The sequence below is a fragment of the Scyliorhinus torazame genome, chromosome 2, assembly GCF_047496885.1.
Source record: "Scyliorhinus torazame isolate Kashiwa2021f chromosome 2, sScyTor2.1, whole genome shotgun sequence".
Classification (NCBI taxonomy): domain Eukaryota; kingdom Metazoa; phylum Chordata; class Chondrichthyes; order Carcharhiniformes; family Scyliorhinidae; genus Scyliorhinus; species Scyliorhinus torazame.
In genome coordinates, this window is record NC_092708.1 from 374,612,770 (window position 1) to 374,635,723 (window position 22,954).

Genomic DNA, 22,954 nt, shown 5'->3' on the forward strand with positions numbered 1-22,954 from the left:
CGCCTTTGTTTAAGCACAAAACACTAGTGTTTGATTTTACCTTGTCATCCTCCAACTGTATTTTAAATTCCACCATATTGTGGTCGCTCCTTCCAAGAGGATCCCGAACTATGAGATCATTAATCAATCCTGCCTCATTACACAGGACCAGATCTAGGACCACTTGTTCCCTTGTAGGTCCCATTACATACTGTTCCAGGAAATTATCCCGGACACATTCTATAAACTCCTCCTCAAGGCTGCCTTTACCAACCTGGGTAAACCAATCAACATGCAGATTAAAATCTCCCATGATAACCGTTGTACCATTTCTACATGCATCCGTTATTTCTTTGCTTATTGCCTGCCCTACCATCCTGTTACTATTTGGTGGCCTATAGACTACTCCTATCAGTGACCTTTTCGCCTTGCAATTCCTGATTTCCACCCAAATTGATTCAACCATGTTCTCCATAGCACCAATATCATCCCTTACTATTGCCCGTATGCCATCCTTAAACAACAAAGCTACACCACCGCCCTTACCGTCCATTCTATCCTTTCGTATAGTCTGATACCCTTGGATATTTAACTCTCAGTCGTGACCATCTTTTAACCATGTTTCAGTAATGGCCACTAAATCATAGTCATTCACGATGATTTACACCATCACCTCATTCACCTTATTCCGTATACTACGAGCATTCAGGTAAAGTACACTTATGCTGTTTTTTATGTCTTTGTTATGAATCCTAACACCTTGATCAGTAACTTTTCGCAAATTATTTTTCCTCTTACCCTTTCTCCTAATTTTCCTTGTCTTTGAACCCATATCTCTACATAATAACCTGCCACGTAACCTGATGCCTTGCTCTCCATTAACCATTATACTGTCCATAGCTTTACCCTTCCCTTCCCCCCAACTTGCTAGTTTAAAGTTCTTGTGACCAACCTATTTATCCTATTCGCTAGAACACTGGTCCCAGAATGGTTCAGGTGAAGACCGTCCCAACGGTACAGGTCCCTCCTGCCCCAGTACTGATGCCAATGCCCCATGAAATGGAATCCCTCTTTCCCGCACCACTCCTTTAGCCACGTGTTAACTTCCCTAATTTTCTCAACCCTATGCCAATTGGCACGTGGCTCGGGTAGTAATCCAGAGATTATACCCAGGAGGACCTGTTCTTTAATTTAGTCCCTAGTGTTTGATAATCCCCAAACAGGTCCTCTTTCCTAGTCTTACCTATGTTGTTAGTCCCAACGTGGACCACAACAACTGGATCCTCCCCCTCCCTCTCCAAAATCCTTTCAAGCCGATCAGAAATGTCCCTCACCCTGGCACCGGGCAGGCAACATATCATGCGGGACTCACGATCTGGCTTACAAAGGATGCCATCAATCCCCCTAATTATAGAATCCCCTACAACTACCACTTGTCTTTTTGCTCCCCCCTCTTGAATGGCTTCCTGTACCACGGTGCAGTGGTCAGTCAACGCATCCTCCCTACAGCCCTCTTCCTCAACCACACAGGGAGCTAGTACCTCATACCTGTTGGACAAGGTCAAGGGCTGAGGCTCCTAAACTCAGGACCCCCCTACCTGCCTCCCTTGCAGTCACACCACTCTGTCCCTGACCACTGACCGAATTAACAATACTTATTCTACCGGGTGTGACTGCTTCCTGAAACAAAGCGTCCAGGTAATTTTCCCCCTCCCTGATGTGCCGCAGTGTGTGCAGCTCAGTCTCCAGCTCATCAATTCTGAGCCGAAGTTCCTCGAGCAGCCAACACTTGCTGCAGATGTGGCAACAGCACATCACCTGTCCAGCCATATTCAACTAGTTAATTAATTTAAATAATTTTTATTTTTTTATTTTTTTTGTAGAACCTCGAGGATAAACCCGAACACCAACAAAAACACAGCCCTCTCTCGCCACTCACCCGAACTCAGGCACTCACCTAAACTCAGATGCACTCTGTTCCAATCAGCACTCAGTCACTCACCTAAACTCAGATGCACTCTGTTCCAATCAGCACTCAGTCACTCACCTAAACTCAGATGCACTCTGTTCCAATCAGCACTCAGTCACTCACCTAAACTCAGATGCACTCTGTTCCAATCAGCACTCTGTTTCTACAGGCACTCCTGCCACACCTTTTGTACCCTGCCTGATTTCCAATGAGCCAATAGGCCCGCTCCAGGAAGTGAAGTCTCCAACTGCCACTCGACCTGTAAACTAAGCACTTTTAAATATGCACTCACCTCTCCCAGCAACCCTGCAGCCTGTGGCCTGCTCCAGGAACTGAAGTCTCTTTTAAATATGCACTCACCTCTCCCAGCAACCCTGCAGCCTGTGGCCTGCTCCAGGAACTGAAGTCTCTTTTAAATATGCATTTGCCTCTCCCAGCAACCCTGCAGCCTGTGGCCTGCTCCAGGAACTGAAGTCTCTTTTAAATATGCACTCGCCTCTCCCAGCAACCCTGCAGCCTGTGGTTCCCCTGATCTGGGCTTCTGTGTCAGTGATCAATGGGTCCCGTCCAACTCCGGAAGGGTTGAAAATATTCCCTCCCTCACCAACTTTCCAAACATCTTAGATACAACGTTCATGGCTCTTATACCTTCCAGCCCCTCCAGCAGACCAACGATCCTTAAATTCTGACGTCTGGAGCGGTTCTCCAGGTCATCGACTTTGGCCTTTAATATCTTTCGCTCTCCCGCCGACAACGCCATCTCTGCCTCCAACAAGGTAATCCGGTCTCTGTGATCATTGACCGCCTCCTCCACCTTAATCATCGACTCCTGCACCAACACCCGCTCATTCAACCTGACCAAGGTCATTCGAATAGGTTCCAAGGCCCCCTCAATCAATTTCTTCAAATCATTAGCAACCGCTTGTTGCCGTTTCTTAAATTCCCCCGACAAATTCCACCAACTTCTCGGTCGTCCACTGAGGGACCAATGACGCTACAGAGGCCTCTGCCATTTACTCCCCTTCTGAGGCTCGAGAGACTTCTGAATCGGATGAAGATCCCTCGCCGATTTGTTCCTAGTATTATATCCGTTGAACATCACTCGACAGAGAGAATCTAATTCTGTCACCCTGCACCACTTCCTTTCTATAAAAACACCCATTAAACGAGTCAGAAGCGGCAAAAAACAAATCCCCAGGAAAGAGCCACCTCATGAGCTACTTTTTTTTTATTCGTTCATGGGATGTGGGCCTCGCAGACTGGGCCAGCATTTATTGTCCATCCCAAATTGCTCTTGAGGGGGCAGGTAAGAGTCAACCACATTGCTGTGGGTCTGAAGTCACATGTAGGCCAGACCAGCTAAGGACGGCAGATTTCCTTCCCCATTTCCTTCACGTTAGCGAACCAAATGGGTTTTGTCGACAATAGTTTCATGGTCATCATTAAACTCGCCTCAAGGCTGCCATCGGAAGTCTCATCAAGCATCTGTAATGAGGCAATCCCTGAATTGAAAATGCAGAATTTTAAACAGTGATGTTCACCCAGGGAGCAAATTGTCTTGGACAGGTGGTACAAGGCTCAAGCAGAGTAGTGAAGAGGGAGAAAATAAGTCAAGACATTTCTCTTTTACCCTGAAGTAGAAATATGTTGAAATGTAAGGATTGATTTTCATTGGTGGGCTGTTTATTTTTAGTGGGTGAGATTTGTAAGGGGTAATGGGGAGAAGGCAGGAGAATCGGGATGAGAAAAATATTAGCCATGATTGAATGGCGGAGCAGACACGATGGGCCTAGTGGCCTAATTCTGCTCCTGTGTCTTATGGTAAGCTATTTTCTCCCATGTCTATGTATTTATGTATGCCCTATGTTTTTTTTCATGTATGGAATGGTCTGGATTGTACGCCAAACAATACTTTTCACGTGACAATAAACAAATCCAAATCCCTAATTGAGCTGTTTCTAACTTGTTCACTGTTTTTGATAAAGAAGAGGGAATAGGTCGGCACTGCACATCAAGGCTTTGCGATAAACACTCGGAGATGTGCATCATTAGCACAGAGTGGCTCTCCTCCTATCTCCCTTCGGGAAGAGCTTGGCCTCCGCTCTGCACAGCCCATAGCAAAGCAGCTGAAATCAATTATCTCAGCAAATGGAAGATCATGGGTGTAACCATATCCAATACATTATGCTATGTGCACTGTACTGCCTGTAGGTTTTTGAATTTTCAAATACTTGACTGAGATTGTGAAAACACCCCATAAACAGTGCAACTTGCTGCTAATCCATAGCTCACATATTTTTATCCATCGTTGTATTTCAGCTTGGTGCTCCTGAAAATGAAATGTCCGATGTTTTGTTTAACAAAACCATTTCTTCGAATAAGACAATGTGCCTAGTGTTTCTGAACTTGACATTGTGGAGAAAAGGTTGTTTTCGAGCATCTGTTACCTATTGGGATCAATTGATTGGTAATGGTGTGTTTGACATCATCATTCTTAGTGGTGAGTATATTAATAATCTTTATTGTCACAAGTAGGCATACATTAACACTGCAATGAAGTTACTGTGAAAGGCCCCTAGTCACCACATTCCGACGCCTGTTTGGGGACACAGGGAGAATTTAGAATGTCCAAATTACCTAATAGCACGTCTTTCGGGACTTGTGGGAGGAAACCGGAGCACCCAGAGGAAACCCACGCAGACACAGGGAAAACGTACAGACTCCACACACACAGTAATCCAAGCCGGGAATTCTCCCTCTGGGACCCTGGCGCTGTGATGCAACAGTGCTACCCACTGGTTGTAAAACTGGAAGCCTAAATTTTGTGTTCCTAATTTGCACCTTTTTCAGGTGACATTGCAAACTACTGCCCCACCACCAACCACCCTTTTCCTCTCCAAGTCCTTGAATGTCGTGTCATTTACCAAATCTGTGCGTATTTTTTTTGAATGCCACTTTGACTTCCTCCAATCAAGTTTTAATCCCCTGCAGGAGTACTGAAACAGCCCTCATCAGAATCAGAACAGGCATCCAATTTGACTGACCAATGAAAACCATCCCTCCTCATTTGCAAACTTTGATAGGTTAATCATCTTCCTCCGATGCATTGCCTCCTTCATCCAGCCGGGTGTTGAGATTGTTCTTTCTTAGTTCCATTCTTATTTGTCTAGTCATGGCCCGGAAATCACCTGAAATGGCTTCTCCTCCCGCTCTCCCACAATTACCTTTGGTGTATCCTTGGCCCTCCTATTTGTCATCGAGATGCTGCCCTTCAGCACCACCATTGGACAGCATGTTGTCAGGCTCCCATGTTTCCACTGATGACATCCAGCTCAACTCTCAACCATCTCTCTCCACCTAGTCCCTCCACTGTCTATGATTTGGCACACTGTTTAATCAGTAATGAAATTAGCTAAATCTTTTCCAAAATTCTTCCAAGACCGAAGCCATTATCTAAATACCAACTCCATCCCTCTCCCTGACAACTGTTTTGAGACCAAGCCAGAATTTTTTCAATATTGATGTCATAAGTGACGCTGACAATGTACCATTCCTTTAGCAGGACTGTTTATTTACAAATCTGCAACATTATCTGATTCTGCCCATTTCATATTATCTTTGCCTGAAACCCTCATCCATGCCTTCGATGCCACTTGACTTGATTATTCTAATATTCTCCTGTACAGCCTCCCATCTTCCACCCTCCATAAACTTGAGCTTACTCGAAACTCTGACGTCTGTATCCTAGCTCTCAGCAAGCCCTACCCTTCCATGACACCTTTAGTTTCTGAGATTTAAAAAATTCTCATCCTTGTTTTCAAACCTCTGCATGGCCTTGTCCTTCCCTATCTCTGAAACCTCCTCCTGGCCTACATCCTTGTGATATTTCTGCACTCCTCCAATCCTAACATTTTGTGCGTCCCCAATTTAATTATTCCTCTAATAAAACCCAAATACTGCGAATGCTGGAAATCTGAAATTAAAGCAGAAAATGCTGGGAAAAGTCAGCCGGCCTGACATGTGACTCTTTTTCCTGAGCAGTTCTGGGTACCTCAGCTTAAGAAGTATTGCTTTGGAAGTGCAGCATAGATTTACCTGACTGATACCAGGATTCCAAGGGTTACATTACCAGGGTTGTATTTCTGGAATTTAGAAGGTCGCGGGGGTTTTACCAAAGTTTTCATGATGATAAAGGTAATAGATTAAATAGAGAGAAATTATTTCTGCTGGTTGCGCAGTCTCAGATTAAGGGGGTATGGTCTAAAAATTTGCACGGAGAAGTTAGGAAAGACATCTGCTCATAAAGAGGGATGGAAGTTTAGAGTTTTGTTAGACTTCAAATCTAAGATTGATGGCTTTTTGTTAACCGTGGTTATTAAGGGATTTGGGCCACATACCGCTCTGGAGTTAGTTTGAAGCTGAGTCATGATCTCATTGAATGATGGAATAGGCTTGAGGGGCTAAATGGCCTATTCCTGTTCCAATGTTCCTTCAGTTGCCAACGCGTGAAGCTCTGAAATTCCCTTCTAAAACTCTGCCTCAACTTCTGTCTCCTTCTTTAAGATTCTCCTTACCTCTAAGCTTTAAACCATCTGCCCTGTTATCTCCTTTTGTGGCATGGTGTCAAGCTTTCTTTGGTAATGTTCCTGTGAAATACCGTAAAGCATTGTAAAACCTTAACGGTACCATGTAAATGGTTATTGTTGAAATTCGCATCAGACCAGCCTGCCAGATTATCATTTCAGGATCAGGTGCTGATACTTATAGTCTCGTTGTTGATTTTCAATAACAGAAGGCAAGAGAACAGTGTTAGGACTTTAGGCGTTAACTTCTTCAAGCCTTCCTGTGGGAAATTGCCTTGCTGGAAATGTGGCAACTACCTACATTTTGCAGAAATGAACTCAGGGGTTCACTGTCTGGGGAATCGCATGAGTAGACTTGCATTCCATCATTCCCTGTTACAGCTTTCCTGAAAAAACCCTTGAGAAAGACCATGCTTGGGATTGTAGCACTTGACAAAAAGTGAGTGATTAATACTGACCTAATGCAACCTACACTCCCGACGAAAGGGGTTTCTGTGTGGAAAGAATTATGCACATTAACTATTTGCCTTTTGATTGACATTAGAGAATGAAAAGAACACGGTGGAAAAGAATATGTCAACTCCAGGAATCGGTGTTTACTTCGAAACGTACTTGTACAGCACAGCAAATTATGCTCACACTCAGTGGCAATTATCACCAATCACAACAGCCACCATGGGTCGATACCCGTCAACTAACACAGATGAAGAAGAAGATGATAAAGATGTGGATCAGGAAAATCAGACAGCTGAGAAAGTGAAGAAACCCAAAAAGGTTTATTGTTACATATCTCCAAAGGTAACAATGCACCCACTAAGTTGCGAGAAAATTGTTCTAAAAGTTAATATTAGAACTAGAACATCATCAGAGGCTGAAATTTACCCCCCCTTCAGTTGCAACACAGGGAAGGCGAGCAAAAAGGCACAGGAAGGCATTGGAAATAGGCGGAGGGGGGGCTTCCTGCTGTCATTTTAGCACAAGTTGGAAAGGTGGCTGACAAGCTGCTCATTGGGAGCCCATGTGAACTATTGAAGTGACCAGTTAAGGGTTTTGCCATCTCCCTTTGCTGACATTTTGCCAGCAGAAAGAGGAGATTGCCGGGCAATCCCTGGCAACCTCTCAGCGGGCTCCAGGAGGGATAAGGTGCTCTCTGGGTGGAGGGGCCTCTGGCAGCAATGGACACAACTGATGCAATGGAACAGACTGCCCTCGGTGATCTGTCCCAATTTTCACTGGGGCCTGCCTATCTGACCTCTGCCCATTCACCTGACTTCACCTGGGGTGGGGTATATCTATCAATGCATTCACGCCCTGCAAGCACACTCATAGCTTAGCCACTCCTGAAGCTGCTGAGATGGCAGCCTTCTGATTGGCTGTAGTCCTGACAGGCTGTCACTAGCAAGATGTGACCCTATATCCCACCAAAGTATAGTCGCTCCCAACTTAGCCCCTTGTGGCGGGACATCTGTCACCTCCTTTGAATTCCACCTCTGGTCTCTGGATCACCTACAATTTTGTGGCTCCTAATTTAGAAGGCAAATTCATCTGTTTTAAATTACAAAATTGTTGACTGGCTCTAAAGATGGCGTGTATACAATTGTTACTATTACAGGATGATATTTCCACGTAGGATACTGTGAAGCCATAAGTTGAAGGTAATGCTTGTAATTGCTTAGTTGGGAGAAAGAGTCAGTCATGAGAGGTGGTAAGTGGAGGCTCGTTGTTTCTATCCTTTTATTGCTGGGGAGGAGAATATTACAGATCGATTTGTGCACTTCTTATCGAGCAGCTCAATAGTAATATTGGCAGGTGCTTTGGAGCATGTCTCTTGTGTTATGATCTTGGTAGAGACTTGTAACAGGTTTAGCTTTCTTGTTAGAATCCGAAAACCCAGGCATTTACCAAATAAATGACACCACAAGATTCACAATTTAAGAATTTTACTCCACCAAGATCAAAAACATTACTCCACCTTGAATAGTTGGTTACGTTAAAGATATTAAAAGTATACTGAACACCATTACTAATCTGATCTAAAGTGCCCTAATCAAATTTCTTTCCACACGCTTACTTACACCCCACCCCTCCCAGTAACTCAACAGATATGCCGCAGAAATTGGCAGTTTGACCACTTGGTTTGAGGATTATTTCAAAGTTACACAAGGGTTGAGATTTCTTGGACTTTCTGTTTACTTCCATCAAGATTAGAACCCCTCACTAGTAGACTTCGCAGTCAACACAGGCTTTGCTAGCCTGGTTCTATTATTCTTTAACTCCTGGGTTTTGCATCTAATATTCTCTCCTTTTCTTCTCTGCTTAGCTATCAACTCTCTATTGGAAGTCTTTTAGTTAACAAGAGTTTTAAACGCTTTTCACCAACACACTGTGATCCCTGAAAGTGATGTTTGCTGCACCAGGCTGGTTCTAAGACAGAACCACACCCACATTCTGCTCACCTTTATAATTAACTTCCGGTTGACTCTTTGCGATTCTGTTGTTTATCTCCCAGACAACCTGGTCACAGGATCATTTACTGAATGCCAGGTGCTCTGCCAGAAATCCTCTTTTTGAGAAATCTGGTTCTTACAGGGACCATCACCACAACATAAAGATAGGCTCGCCCCCAAAAGCACATGGGTCATTACATTGGAGACAAAGTACCGTAGCAGTTTAGTGAGGCAAAGCACAGTTTCGCATACTGTCTAGTTTCCATTCAAATAGATTTTGAAGCTGAATGCATGTTAAGCAGCTGTTTTTTCTTAATTCTACTTTCAATTCAAGCTACAAGGAAGTGAAAGAAAGAAGGACTTGCATTTATATAGTGCCTGTCACAGCTTCACGTTCCAAAATATTTTACTTTTACAGCCAATTAAGTACTTTTGAAGTGTCACTATTGTAATGTATCAAAATGTTATCTAACCTGGGTATTCCTCAGGATTCACAGCATATGAAATGCATTTAATCTTATTGCAATATTAAGGTAGAACTGAATCTGAAACTTTCCTCTGGACCAAAATAGCAAGAATTGTGATATATTAGAATGGTTTCTAATTGGTTATGGTGGGTATTACTTAGACTCCAATGAAACTGCACTCAATCCTGAGGTGAGCTCATTGGAATAGTTTCAGATGCAGGCCAAGGCAATGTGTAAGCTTTTGAGTGTGGAAAATGGTGTGTTCATACAATTTAAAAACGTGGAGACAAAAATCTACAAGCCTTTAAAGCTTCAAAAATCATTATTAGTCTTTACCAAGACGTTAAAAAAATAAACTTAGAATTTCCAATTATGGGACAATTTAGCGTGACCAACCTACCTACCCTGCACATCTTTTGGGTTGTGGGGGTGACACCGACGCAGACACGGGGAGAATGTGCAAACTCCACAGTGACCCGGGGCCAGGATCGAACCCGGGTCCTCGGTGCCGTGAGGCAACAGTGCTAATCACTGTGACACTGCTGCCCCACTTTACCAAGTCTGAAGGGTTGTGAAATTAAGATAATATGAGTAGAGATGAAGGAAAAGGAACCAAAGAACCGCAGAAAGCTATGGCACAAATATGCCATTTAGCCTGTCGTGTCTGTGCTGGCCCCCAGTAAAGGAAAAAATAAATAAACTAGCCACTCATTTTAACTCCACTTTCCAGCACCTGTCTGAGGCCTTGCAGGTTACAACACTTCAGGTGCATACCTTTTGAATTAGTTGGCTTTTCAGCCTCCACCACCAATTCAGGAAATGATTCCAGACGCCGACCACCCTCTGAATGAAAAGGCTTTTCCTCATGTTTCCTCTAATCCTTCCACCAATCAGATAATTGACTTCTCAGCTAGGGTAAACCGGTCTTTCCTGTCTACTCTATCTAGGTCCCTCCCAATCTTGTATACCTTAACTAGGTTACAAGACCTTGAAGAAATTCAATGACCCAGTCTCCATCTGCTTTCTGAGGAGGAGAATTTCAGGGACAAATGATCCCTGAAGGAAAGATTTCTCCTGACCTCGGCCTTAAAAGGGATACCTCTCATTCTTAAACTGAGTCCCCCAGTTCTAGCCTCCCTTAGGTCAAGTCTCCCTTATCTTCAGGTAATGCAGAACTTTCCCCATTTGATAAGCTAAGGAGCATCCTGTTTATAAGTTATTGCCAAATTTTGTCTTTTCCTCTCCTCTCTTGAAAACATTCAGCCTCTGGCAACTTATCCAACTGGCAATTTATCATCGGGATCAAGAAGCTATTTGGCTGTTAAGGCCATTGTAACTGAGTTTGAACTTGTCTTCACCTCCCATATATGCATGCCTTCATGAGGAGTGATGCTGAAGAGTCAGGAGCTAGAATCCCAGCGGTTTGAATTTTCTTTTCTCTCACTTCCGTCGAACCAGGGTTGCTGCAGCCTATTATTTCATAGCCTCTTCTCGCTCTTCTGTACCCGCCACTGGGCCTAGCAATCCCCTGCAGAAAGTCACTGTTTGGAAGCTTGTGATATCTCTCTCATCTCTTGCCCTCCACCGTAACATGCTTAAAATACAATCACTAAGCATTTTGCAGCAATGTACTTGGCAGCTGGTGTAAACAGAACAGTAAACCGAATATTTGTTTTCCAGCAATTCTCAGTGAAGGAGTTTTACCTGAAAATCATCCCTTGGAGACTTTTCACTTTCAGAGTATGCCCGGGAACAAAGGTGGGTCTGGAGTCTGCACTGACAATGGAATGTTTAATTACGTCATGTTACGGTGAGGGCGAGCGAGGTGGTACGCTGTGTATGTGTATTGACCTGATCGATCCAATGTTTAATTTCTGAGAGTTGGCTAAATTCAGCTAAGGTAGCAGGAAGGCTCTACAATTGACCCCCCATCACGGATCGATGGGAAGAATTAACTGGTGTTATGAGTCTTCATCATAGTCCAGTGAACTTTCATTGGCTGGCCACTGTTTGTAGGCACCCAGCGAAGACAGAGTCAAATTCAATTGTGATTCTCCCCACCCTCCACTACAACTTAAACACTCTGCTACTGCTCAGACACACTAACGCAGATTAGCTGCTTGGATGCGACACTGGCAGATTAACAGGTCCTGGAGTAGAATCACAGCAGGAGTCAATAGTTTTGATAAAATACAGAAGTGAACAGGTAAAGTTGAAGGAAAATAATAATAATATAGTGCCTTTTATTTTCTCAGTTTTTCTACCATGGTCCAGACCCAGTGCATAAGTTCCTGACTCTAGTGGTAGATGATGGGATACAACCTCCTGTGGAACTCAGCTGCAAAGAAAGAAACATCATGGCAGCAACATTTATCCGTTTCTTACATAAGAACATTGGTAATGATCAAAACCTTCAACTCCTGTACTTGTCTGTTGTGGAGGTGTGTGTGAGAGAAGGAATGTGTTGCTGTTAACTCGAGGAAAAATCAAACTTGACAGCCAAAGAGGACACGTTAGCATCAGAACTATGCCAAATACTGCTTGGATAAGAATTCCATCCCCTGATTCCGGTCCGGCAAAGTGCCCATGTTTTCAGGTCAGGCAGAGAATGAACTTTGAGAAGCTGCCAAGTGGTGGCTAGGCATTTATTAGGGTGCGAAAAGGAAGAAAAATTGGCAGTTGAGTCATTTTGAATCATTCAATCGCATCTTCATGGGGCTGGATCAAGTTACTGCTGTCTGTCCCATTGCCTCAGGACTATTGTATATAAATGGGCACAAGAGACCTATGTGAGGAAAGGGAAAATTGTAATTTGTTAAAGAAAAAGAAAAGGTTGCTTTCATTGAGACCAGTCTACACTTACTTTTGCTGTTCCCTTGTGTTCAGCTATCTTCTGCCTCTGCAGTTCATTCTTACCCTCCCGTATAAAATACTTGGTATCAAATATCTGTAGAGTTGCTTCAGACATTTAGCGTTTAATGTTTTATACAGGTTTGTAATTGGTCACACATTGTAAACTGGTCATTGGAATTTATTGTCTATCATGTATTCTGTTCTTTTAAATTGTTCCAATTGTAGGAGTTGAACACATAATTGAAACTGGAACATTAGGTAATGTTTAAATGGCACACTGCATTGTCAGAAAGATGTACTTTGGATGGCGTACTTTAAATAAGTTTAAAGAACTTTGATTAGTGTTACCTATTCCACTTGAGATAATGACAGCAATTTGTCAGCATAGTTGTTCTGTGATTGATCACTGTAGCCCACTATAAGGACAAATCCAATTGCATGGATTGTTTTTTTTAAATAATCTTTATTGTCACAAGTAGGCTTACATTAACACTGCAATGAAGTTCCTGTGAAAAGCCCCTAGCCGCCACATTCCGGACCCTGTTCAGGTACACAGAGGGAGAATTCAGAATTAGCTAATACTTTTGTTCCAATTAAGGGGCAATTTAGCATGGCCAATCCACCTACCCTGCACATCTGCTTGTTAGATCAAATGGACATTCTGAATTCTCCCTCAGTGTACCTGAACAGGCACCGGATTGTGGCGCCTAGGGGATTTTCACAGTACCTTCATTGCAGTGTTTTTTAAAAAATATATATTTTATTGACATTTTTCAAACCGAGATTTTCCGTTTTTACAACATAATAAAGGAATATGCATTAAACGTTATTTAAATAATATATTAAACTACCAACAAATGAAAAAAAAGAGATAGACAAAAAGCAAATATCAAATATCAACAACTGGCAAAAAAAACAAAAACACAGGATAATACCCCTCCCCCCTCCCCCCTGGGTTGCTGCTGCTGTACTTTCTGTTTTTCCATTATCGTTCCGCGAGATAGTCAAGGAACGGTTGCCACCGCCTGGTGGACCCCTGAGCCGATCCTCTTAACGCATATTTTATTCGCTCCAGTCTTATGAACCCTGCCATGTCGTTTATCCAGGCCTCCAAGCCCGGGGGCTTCGCTTCTTTCCACATAAGTAGAATCCTACGCTGGGCTACTAGGGACGCAAAGGCCAGAACGTCGGCCTCTTTCGCCTCCTGCACTCCCGGCTCTTCTGCAACCTCAAATATAGCTAACCCCCAGCTTGGTTTGACCCGGACCCCCACCACCTTTGAGACCACTCTTGCCACACCCTTTCAGAACTCATGCAGTGCGGGACACGACCAGAACATGTGGGTGTGGTTCGCCGAGCTTCCCGAGCACCTCCCACACCTATCCTCCACCCAAAAAACCTGCTCAGTCTTGCTCCCGTCATATGCGCCCTGTGTAGAATCTTAAATTGAATCAGGCTAAGCCTGGCACATGAGGACGAGGAATTTACCCTACTTAGGGCATCTGCCCACAGCCCCTCCTCAGTCTCTTCCCCAGCTACTCTTCCCATTTTCCCTTCAGCTCCTCTACCATCGTCTCCCCCTCGTCTCTCATCTCCCTGTATATTTCCGACACTTTACCTTCTCCAACCCATGCCCCCGAAATCACTCTATCCTGGATCCCTTGCGTCGGGAGTTGCGGACATTCCCTCACCTGTTGCCTCGTAAATGCCCTCACTTGCATGTACCGGAAAGCATTCCCTGGTGGCAACTTATATTTTTCTTCCAATGCTCCCAAACTTGCAAACGTCCCGTCCACAAACAGGTCCTTCAGCTTCCTAATTCCTGCTCGCTGCCAACATTGAAATCCCCCATCTATCCTCCCCGGGACGAACCTGTGGTTATTCCTTATCGGGGACCACACCGAGGCACCCGTCACTCCCCTGTGTCGTCTCCACTGCCCCCAGATCTTCAAGCTCGCCACCACCACTGGGTTTGTGCTGTACCTTTTCGGGGAGAATGGTAGCGGCGCTGTCGCCTTACAGGACGCCATCTCCAGCCTTTTCCACGCCGCACCTTCCTCTTCCCTCATCCACTTACGCACCATCGACACATTGGCGGCCCAATAGTAGTCACTCAGATTCGGCAGTGCCAATCCCCCTCTGTACCTACTGCGCTGCAGGAACCCCCTCTACCCTCGGGGTCTTTCCCGACCATACAAAGCTCGTAATGCTCCTATCTATTTTTTTTAAAAAGGCCTTAGTAATCAGGATGGGGAGGCACTGAAACACGAAAAGAAACCTCGGGAGGACCACCATCTTGACCGCCTGTACTCTGCCTGCCAATAACAGAGGCACCATATCCCACCTCTTAAAGTCCTCCTCCATCTGCTCTACCAGTCGCGTCAGGTTAAGTTTGTGTAGGGTTCCCCAGTTCCTGGCTACCTGAATCCCCAGGTATCGAAAATTCCCTGTCACTCTCCTCAGCGGCAAAGCATCTGTCCCCCTGCCCTGTTCCCCGGGGTGCATCACAAAAAGCTCGCTCTTTCCCATATTTAATTTATATCCCGAGAACTCTCCAAACTCCCTAAGTATCGGCATTACCTCTGGCATCCCCTCTACTGGGTCCACCACATATAGCAGTAAATCGTCTGCATATAGTGACACCAAATGTTCCTCTCCCCCTCTAAGCACCCCCCTCCACTTCTTAGAGTCCCTCAGCGCTATGGCCAATGGCCAACACGAAGAGTAACGGGGACAGGGGGCACCCCTGTCTTGTACCCCTATGTAATCGGAAGTACCCCGATCTTTGCCTATTTGTAACCACGCTTGCCACCGGGGCCCCGTACAGGAGGCTAACCCATCTAATGAACCCCTCCCCGAACCCAAATCTCTTCAGCACCTCCCACAAATAGTCCCACTCCACTCTATTGAATGCCTTCTCTGCATCCATCGCCACCACTATCTCTGCCTTCCCCCCTCCGGTGGGGGCATCATCATCACCCCCAGCATCCTTCGTATATTGGCGTTCAATTGTCTCCCTTTAACAAACCCTGTCTGGTCGTCATGTACCACCCCTGGGATGCACTCCTCTATCCTTGTCGCCATCACTTTGGCCAGCAGTTTGGCGTCTACGTTTAGGAGGGAGATGGGCCTGTATGACCCGCACTGCAACGGGTCTTTGTCTCGTTTCAGAATTAACAATATCGTCGCCTCCGACATTGTCGGGGGTAGTGTCCCCCTTTCCTTCGCCTCATTGAAGGTTCTCGCCAGAAGCGGGGCCAGCAGGTCCATATACTTCCTGTAAAATTCCACCGGGAACCCATCTGGTCCCGGGGCCTTCCCTGCTTGCATATTCCCAATTCCTTTGATCACCTCCTCGACCTCAATCTGCGCCCCAAGACCTGCCACCTCCTGCTCCTCCACCCTCGGGAACTCCAGCTGGTCCAAAAAGTGTATCATTCCCTCTTTCCCCTCCGGGGGTTGGGTCTTATACAACCTCTCATAAAATGTCTTGAACACCTCGTTCACTTTCCCTGCTCTCTGCTCCATCTTTCCCGTTTCATCCCCAACTCCTCCGATCTCTCTCGCCGCTCCCCTCTTTTGAAGTTGTTGGGCCAGCAGCCGGCTCGCCTTTTCCCCATATTCATATTGTATTCCCTGTGCCTTCCTCCACTGCGTCTCCGCCTTTCCCGTGGTCAGCAGGTCAAACTCTGTCTGTAGTCTTTGTCTTTCCCTGTGTAGCCCTTCATCCGGGGGCCTCCGCATATTGCCTATCCACCCTCAGAATCTCCCGATCAGTCTCTCCCTTTCTTTACCCTCTTCTTTCCCCTTGTGGGCTCTAATGGAAATCAGCTCTCCTTTAACCATCGCCTTCAGCGCTTCCCATACTACCCCCACCTGGACCTCCCCACCATCATTGACCTCCAGGTATCTTTCGATGCATCCCCTCACCCTTCCGCATACCCCCTCGTCCGCCAGTAGTCCCATGTCTAATCTCCAAAGTGGGCGCTGCTCCTTTTCCTCTCCTCGATCCAGATCCACCCAATGTGGGGCGTGATCCGAAACGGCTATAGCCGAGTACTCTGTTCCTGCCACTTTCAGGATCAGCGCCCTTCCCAAGACAAAAAAGTCTATCCGGGAGTGTACTTTATGGACGTGGGAGAAGAAGGAAAACTCTTTCCCCATCGGACTAGCAAATCTCCACGGATCTACCCCTCCTAACTCTGGCTGACCTCGACTTCCCCCGTTTATCCTTTCAGTGATGCCCGTTGGTAGAGTATGGAGCATCGTACAGGGGGCCCGTTGGTAGAGTATGGAGCATCGTACTCACATACGCCCCAGCATCAGCCCCCTCTGTCCCTTCAGGGAGACCTAAAATCCTTAGATTCTTCCTCCTCGAGCTGTTCTCCAGGGCTTCCAGCCTTTCTATGCACCTCTTTTATGTAGTGCCTCGTGCATCTCCGTTTTTACCACCAGGCCCTGTATCTCGTCTTCGTTCTCGGCTGCCTTTGCCTTCACTCCACGGAGTTCCATCGCCTGGACCTTTTGTGTTTCCTTCAATCCCTCGATTGCCAGTAACATCGGCGGCAGCACCTCTTTCTTGATCTCCTCCACACATCGTTGGAGGAACTCCTGCTGTTCCGGTCCCATACCATCTGGGCTCCCTCGGTCGCCATCTTGCTTCTCCCTTCTCTTCCCTGCCGCTGCTCCAGAGGATCCTCCGCAATCTGGACACTGCTGTCACTCCTTTCCATCCACACCCGGGGGGGACTTCTTCCTTTGTCACCTCACACTGGGTTTGGCCGTAAAAAATTTCCGTTGGGGCTCTCGATAAGAGCCCAAAGGTCCGTTGAAACGGGAGGTGCCGAAACGTGCGGCTTAGCTGGTCATCGCCTCAACCGGAAGTCCCCTTCATTGCAGTGTTAATGTAAGCCTACTCATGACATTAATAAAGATTATTATTATATTATACGGGTATAGCAAGCAATTTGGAAAGCAAATAGCATGTTGGCCTTTATTGCAAGTGAATTGGAGTACAGCAATCAGATGTCTGGTTGGAATTGTATAGGACTGTGTTGCGACTATTCCGAGAGCACTGTGCACAGTTTTGTTTTCATGTTTAAGGAAGGATTGCAACATTGAGGGGCTAGGCCGACGCCGGAGGGATTTCCGCCCCGCCAGCTGGCGGAAATGGCGTTTGTTGCCCCGCCAGCTGGCGCTCCCGCACATGCGCCGGGAAACTGTCAGCGGCCGCTGACGCTCCCGCGCATGCGCCGCATTTCCGCGCCAGCTGGCGGGGCAACAAACGCCATTTCCACCAGCTGGCGGGGCGGAAATCCCTCCGGCGTCGGCCTAGCCCCTCAATGTTGGGGCTCGGCCCCCAAAGATGCGGAGCATTCCACACCTTTGGGGCGGCGCGATGCCCGTCTGATTGGCGCCGATTTGGGCGACATCACGCCATTGGGGGAGAATTTCGCCCCAGGTTCTCACCACCCTCTGACTGAAATGTTTTTTCTCAAATCCCCTCAGAATCTCCTGCCCCTCACCCTAAAACTGTGCCTTCTTGTGATTGACCCCTCAACCAAGGGGAACAGCTGCTTCCTATTAACCCTGTACAAACCCCTCATAATCTTATACACATCAATCCCTCTCAGCCTTCTCTGCTCTAAAGAAGGAATAACCTCTCAAATGTCCACCCATCAAGCCCCTTCGCAATTTGTTTCAATGAGATCAGTTGTCATTCCTCTAAACACCAGAGACCATTAGCTTAATTTACTCAGCCTCGTATCATAAGACAACCAATCTAGTGAACCTTTGTTGTAACACCTCTAATGCAAGCAATCCTTCCTTAAACATGAAAACAAAACTGTGCACAGTGCTCTCGGAATAGTCGCAACACAGTCCTATACAATTCCAACCAGACATCTGATTGCTGTACTCCAATTCACTTGCAATAAAGGCCAACATGCTATTTGCTTTCCAAATTGCTTGCTATACCCGTATAATATAATAATAATCTTTATTAATGTCATGAGTAGGCTTACATTAACACTGCAATGAAGGGGACTTCCGGTTGAGGCGATGACCAGCTAAGCCGCACGTTTCGGCACCTCCCGTTTCAACGGACCTTTGGGCTCTTATCGAGAGCCCCAACGGAAATTTTTTACGGCCAAACCCAGTGTGAGGTGACAAAGGAAGAAGTCCCCCCCGGCGCATGCGCGGGAGCGCCAGCGGCCGCTGACAGTTTCATGCGCAGTGGGGAGAGTCTCTTCCGCCTCCGCCATGGTGGAGGCCGTGGCGGAGGCGGAAGGGAAAGAGCGCCCCCACGGCACAGGCCCGCCCACGGATCGGTGGGCCCCGATCGCGGGCCAGGCCAACGTGTGGGCACCCCCCGGGGTCAGATCGCCCCACGCCCCCCCCAGGACCCCGGAGCCCGCCCACGCCGCCTGGTCCCGCCGGTAAATACCAGGTTTAATTTACGCCGGCGGGACAGGCAATTTCTGGGCGGGACTTTGGCCCATCCGGGCCGGAGAATTGAGCGGGGGGTCCCGCCAACCGGCGCGGCCCGATTCCCGCCCCCGCCCAATCTCCGGTACCGGAGACTTTGGCGGGGGCGGGGGCGGGATTCACGGCGGCCAGCGGCCATTCTCCGACCCGGCGGGGGGGTCGGAGTGTGCTGCCTGGGATGGCAGTGGAGGCTGGAAGCCTCAACCTATAAAAAGCATTTGGATGAGCACTTGATACACCATCACTTTCAAGGATATGGGACAAATGCTGGTAAATTGGATTAGTGCGAGATTAGGGGTGGTTATTTTCGGTGCAGATTCAATGGGTCAAAGGGCCTTTTCTGTGCTGTACTACTCAATAACTATGACATGAGCTCAGGATAAGGGGACAATCATTTAGGACTTGGAGGAATTTCTTCACATGGAGAATTGTTAATCTTTGGAATTTTTGACCCAAAAGGTTGTGGACCCTCCATTGTTCAGTACATTTAAGGCTGCGATAGACAGGTTTTTGGTCTCTCAGACAATCAATGGATATGGGAAGTGTGTAGGCAAAGTGGAGTTGAGGCAGAACTTAGATGATTGTATTAAATGGAAGAGCATGCTCAAGGGGGCCATTTGCCCTCGTTTCGTATGTTCTCATTATATAAAAGCATTTTGTTTTGCGTCTCTCCCAGGCGGTTCTGAAACCTTCCAAGACAAAGTGAATTTCTTTCAGCGGGAACTTCGTCAAATACACATGAAGCGATCACATGCAAAGATTGCCATAAAAGTCAGCCGCCACAGTTTCCTTGAGTCGGTGAGTTTAATGTGTTGTCTGAGATCTATATACTCTGCTAAGTAAGGTTATTTCTACAAATTGCAGTGTCCAGAACAATTTCTCCTTAATGTCGTCCATTATTTCATTTTTGTTTTTCACCAAATATAGGAGCGTTCCGTTAGTGTGTAAGTTCAGGCATTCATCTGACAGGAGAGCATTGTAATTTAAGGAATCTAATCTAATGTGTAACTTCAAAATGTTTAACTTTGACAGCAATTCTAATTATAACTTAGTTTGTCTTTAATCCCTGATTTAAATTTCTGCACCCACTAGTCCCTGAAAGCTACACGAAACTTCTCAGTCTCTGATTGGAGCAGGAATTTTGAGGTGATCTTTCAGGATGAAGAAGGTCAGTACTAAAGAGTGATCAAAATTTTGCAATGCTTGAATGGGACAAACCCGTCTTGCTTTAAAAGCTAATTGATCAAGGTTGACAAATGTGTGCTGTGATGATAAATTGATATGACTGAGATTTTACTAGGTTTGCTTTGGACGTTGTGGGATTTCACAGAACCTAGTTGCCTTGAGAACTTTACTGTTGTTAGCCCTCTCCCTTTGGATTTAACCCACAAAATGTACCTATATTACATCACAAAACAGTACAAATTAACAGCGTTGTACTAAGAAACAGTAAGGAAAGTAGTACGGCAATAAAATATCAATTCTGCTCTATTGGTGTGAATGTGTGTTAGTTACTCTTGTCTTCCCTTTTCTGTGACTTTTGTTTGCGATCTCAGTTTAGAGATCCTGAAGGAAACCTGCTTGTGGATTTGCTACTATATAAATATCTTCTATGAATTGCATAAGAGTAGCCCAGCTGATTCATTATTATGCCTGCACAAATTCAAAATACTACAGATGCTGGAAATCTGAAATAAAAACAGAAAATGCTGGAAATCCTCAGTCGGTCTCACACCATCTGTGGAGAGAGAAATAGAGTTAATGGGTAGAATTTAATGCTTGATGTGCGCACTTGGCGATGGAATTGAGAGCAACTGTGAATCCTGGTCCTGCCCAAATCCAATAGAAAATTGCAGTATTGTGGCAGCCAGTGTAAATTAGCGGCCGCATTGGGCATGCGAGGCCACCGGGGCAGGGACACGCCAAGCGCCGTGTCCAATGGTGACCTGCTGCCAACTTTAGAAGCGGTGTCCACATGCGGTTAATTAATCCGTGGCCACTGCAGGAAACACAGCAGGTGGGAGGGGAGCTCCGGCAACCAACCAGCCCCTCGTTTCCCTGATGACTTCCTTCGAGCCCTGTTGGAGGCTATTACTGAAAGGGGGCGGGGTCATCCTAAAGCCAAAGGATGGAAGGAGGAGGTCGCCTCATTAAAACCAAGAAGGTCTGGACCAAAGTGCAGCAAAGGTCAGCAGCCATGCCTGGTCTAGCAAGCCTGGACTTGGAGCTGGAAAAGGTTCAAAGACCTTCTGCACTCTGAACGGGTGAGTTCCGAGTGGGCAGTGTGCAGAATGAGGCACTGAGGAAGGGTTCCAGGAAGTCTCCGAGTACACATGTCTGTGCGCCTCCATGCTGCAGGGATGAATCTGCAGCCTTTGGTCCATCAAAGGATCAGTTGTCAGAGGAAACATTCTCAATTCTCTGAGGGGTTGTCCGAGTTGGGGGCAATATTGTATGGTGTTGGAGGTACTCAAAGGTTTCAGCACTCAATGGGGCTCTGCATTTAGTTACAGAAGAAATATAGCCACAATGATCATGAGCGACCTGTCACTGGTGGTGGGGGGGGGCGATTCTCCAAGACGGCTAGCCTGAGCCAGGATTCCCACTGACCCGTTGAATCAGGTGTGAGGCCCAAAATGGGATACTGGCAGATGTCAAACCCATCATGAGTCTCCCGGCCCGCTCCCCTACTGAGATCAACCCGGAACTCATTAGCAACCATTGCAATCTCATGGGCAAGATTAAAGTGAAATGCTGCAGCCTCCCAGGATGCTCCTGACTCCCCTAGCTGGGAGTCCCGTGGGTGCCAATCGGTACTAGTCTTTAAAAGTGGGGACCAGGTGCTGTGGACTCCAAACGGGGGAGCAAGGGACTGAATTCCTTCTCTGCACTTACTTCCAGGGTGCCAAAGGCAGTCTTTCAGGGAAGGTGGGGGTTAGCGGGGGGCTTAGGCTGGGCTGGAGGTACGCAGGTTGGTGCGCTTTCCCGGGGTAGGGGTCGTGTGGCAAATCTTTCCTCTGTAGCCTTGGAAACCTTAACTCTCTTCCAGCATGTCATGACAACAACAATGAACGACACTAACTCGGGCAAGTACTACAGGGTGTTCCCGGATCGGTTGAGGCATGTGAACTTTTCTTTAACAACCCAATAGTCCTTTGTATCGCCATCCTTGTGGATACAGAGCAGTGGTTGTATCTCTCCTCCGGTGACCTGACCGGCATCATCAGCCACCTTTTCAACAGGTAACCCTTGTCGCCAATCAACCAACCGTTGAGGTGAACTGGAGCAGCAGAGAGCCTTGATGGAGTGTTTTCTGTGTTGGGTTCATCAGAGTGTGGAGCTCACAGGACATTGCTGTCTTCTGGCACCAGAGCCTTGATGGCTATATGGGTGCAATTAGTGGCACCCTGGATGCAGGGGAACCCTGCAATGGTGGTAAATCCTCGTACCCGCTCAACCTGACTGACCTTGTCTGTGCTGAAATGAATGGATCTTTTCACAACTTTGAATAGGGCATCAGTTACCAGCCGGATGCAGCTGTATGGGAGACTCAACATTGATTACCCACAACAATCCGGAGACATAAAGTTTTAGTGCCACAGTGACCTTCAGAGCCATGGACATTGTCCACCCACACAACTGGGGGCTACCTCTGGCCCAATCATCTGCAGATACTTGTCATGGTTTCCCTTGAACGCCAAAGTTTCCTCCTCTGGCTATGGCAAGGTAGTCTGAAAGGTGCCTGTACACCCTCGCAGCAAGGTAACAGTGTCTTCTGTGGGCTTGGTCTTGCCCCCCTCTGATGGTCCTGATCACCCTGTGCCTACACCTCTGCCGCCGGGGATTGCCTGTGACCACCAGGCCTCCTCACTCTTAGTTTCCTCTCCTGCTCCGAGGAGACAATACCCATCTACAAATGGGGCTCACCCATGTGCAAAGGATGACCGGGAGGGATCCAAACGTCTGGTGCCAGAAGACAGCAATGTCCTGTGAGCTCCACACTCTGATGAACCCAACACAGAAAACACTCCATCAAGGCTCCAAGACACCACCTTACCTCACTCCCAGAAACTCCTAATTCCTCAGCCAGTGTTTGCATCAAACCCCATTTATCCCACCCATGCATGAAAAAAAAATCAAATTTGGTTGGTCCGCCTGCCTATGTTGACT

The 22,954-nt window shown here is 46.6% G+C and overlaps 1 protein-coding gene across 6 annotated transcripts in view; it reads left to right on the forward strand.

Annotated features, from left to right (window-relative positions):
• arel1 (apoptosis resistant E3 ubiquitin protein ligase 1) overlaps positions 1-22,954 on the forward strand; it is a 110,877-nt gene that overhangs the window by 69,276 nt on the left and 18,647 nt on the right. For all 6 annotated transcript variants that reach the window (XR_011938544.1, XM_072493243.1, XM_072493236.1 and 3 more), the window contains 6 exons: positions 4,268-4,448; positions 7,076-7,329; positions 11,126-11,203; positions 11,701-11,842; positions 19,461-19,582; positions 19,877-19,952. Coding sequence is in view for 5 of the 6 variants with exons in the window: in XM_072493243.1 (XP_072349344.1) it covers positions 4,268-4,448; positions 7,076-7,329; positions 11,126-11,203; positions 11,701-11,842; positions 19,461-19,582; positions 19,877-19,952 (853 nt within the window). In the remaining variant the exon portion in view is untranslated. The remainder of the gene's footprint in view (positions 1-4,267; positions 4,449-7,075; positions 7,330-11,125; positions 11,204-11,700; positions 11,843-19,460; positions 19,583-19,876; positions 19,953-22,954) is intronic.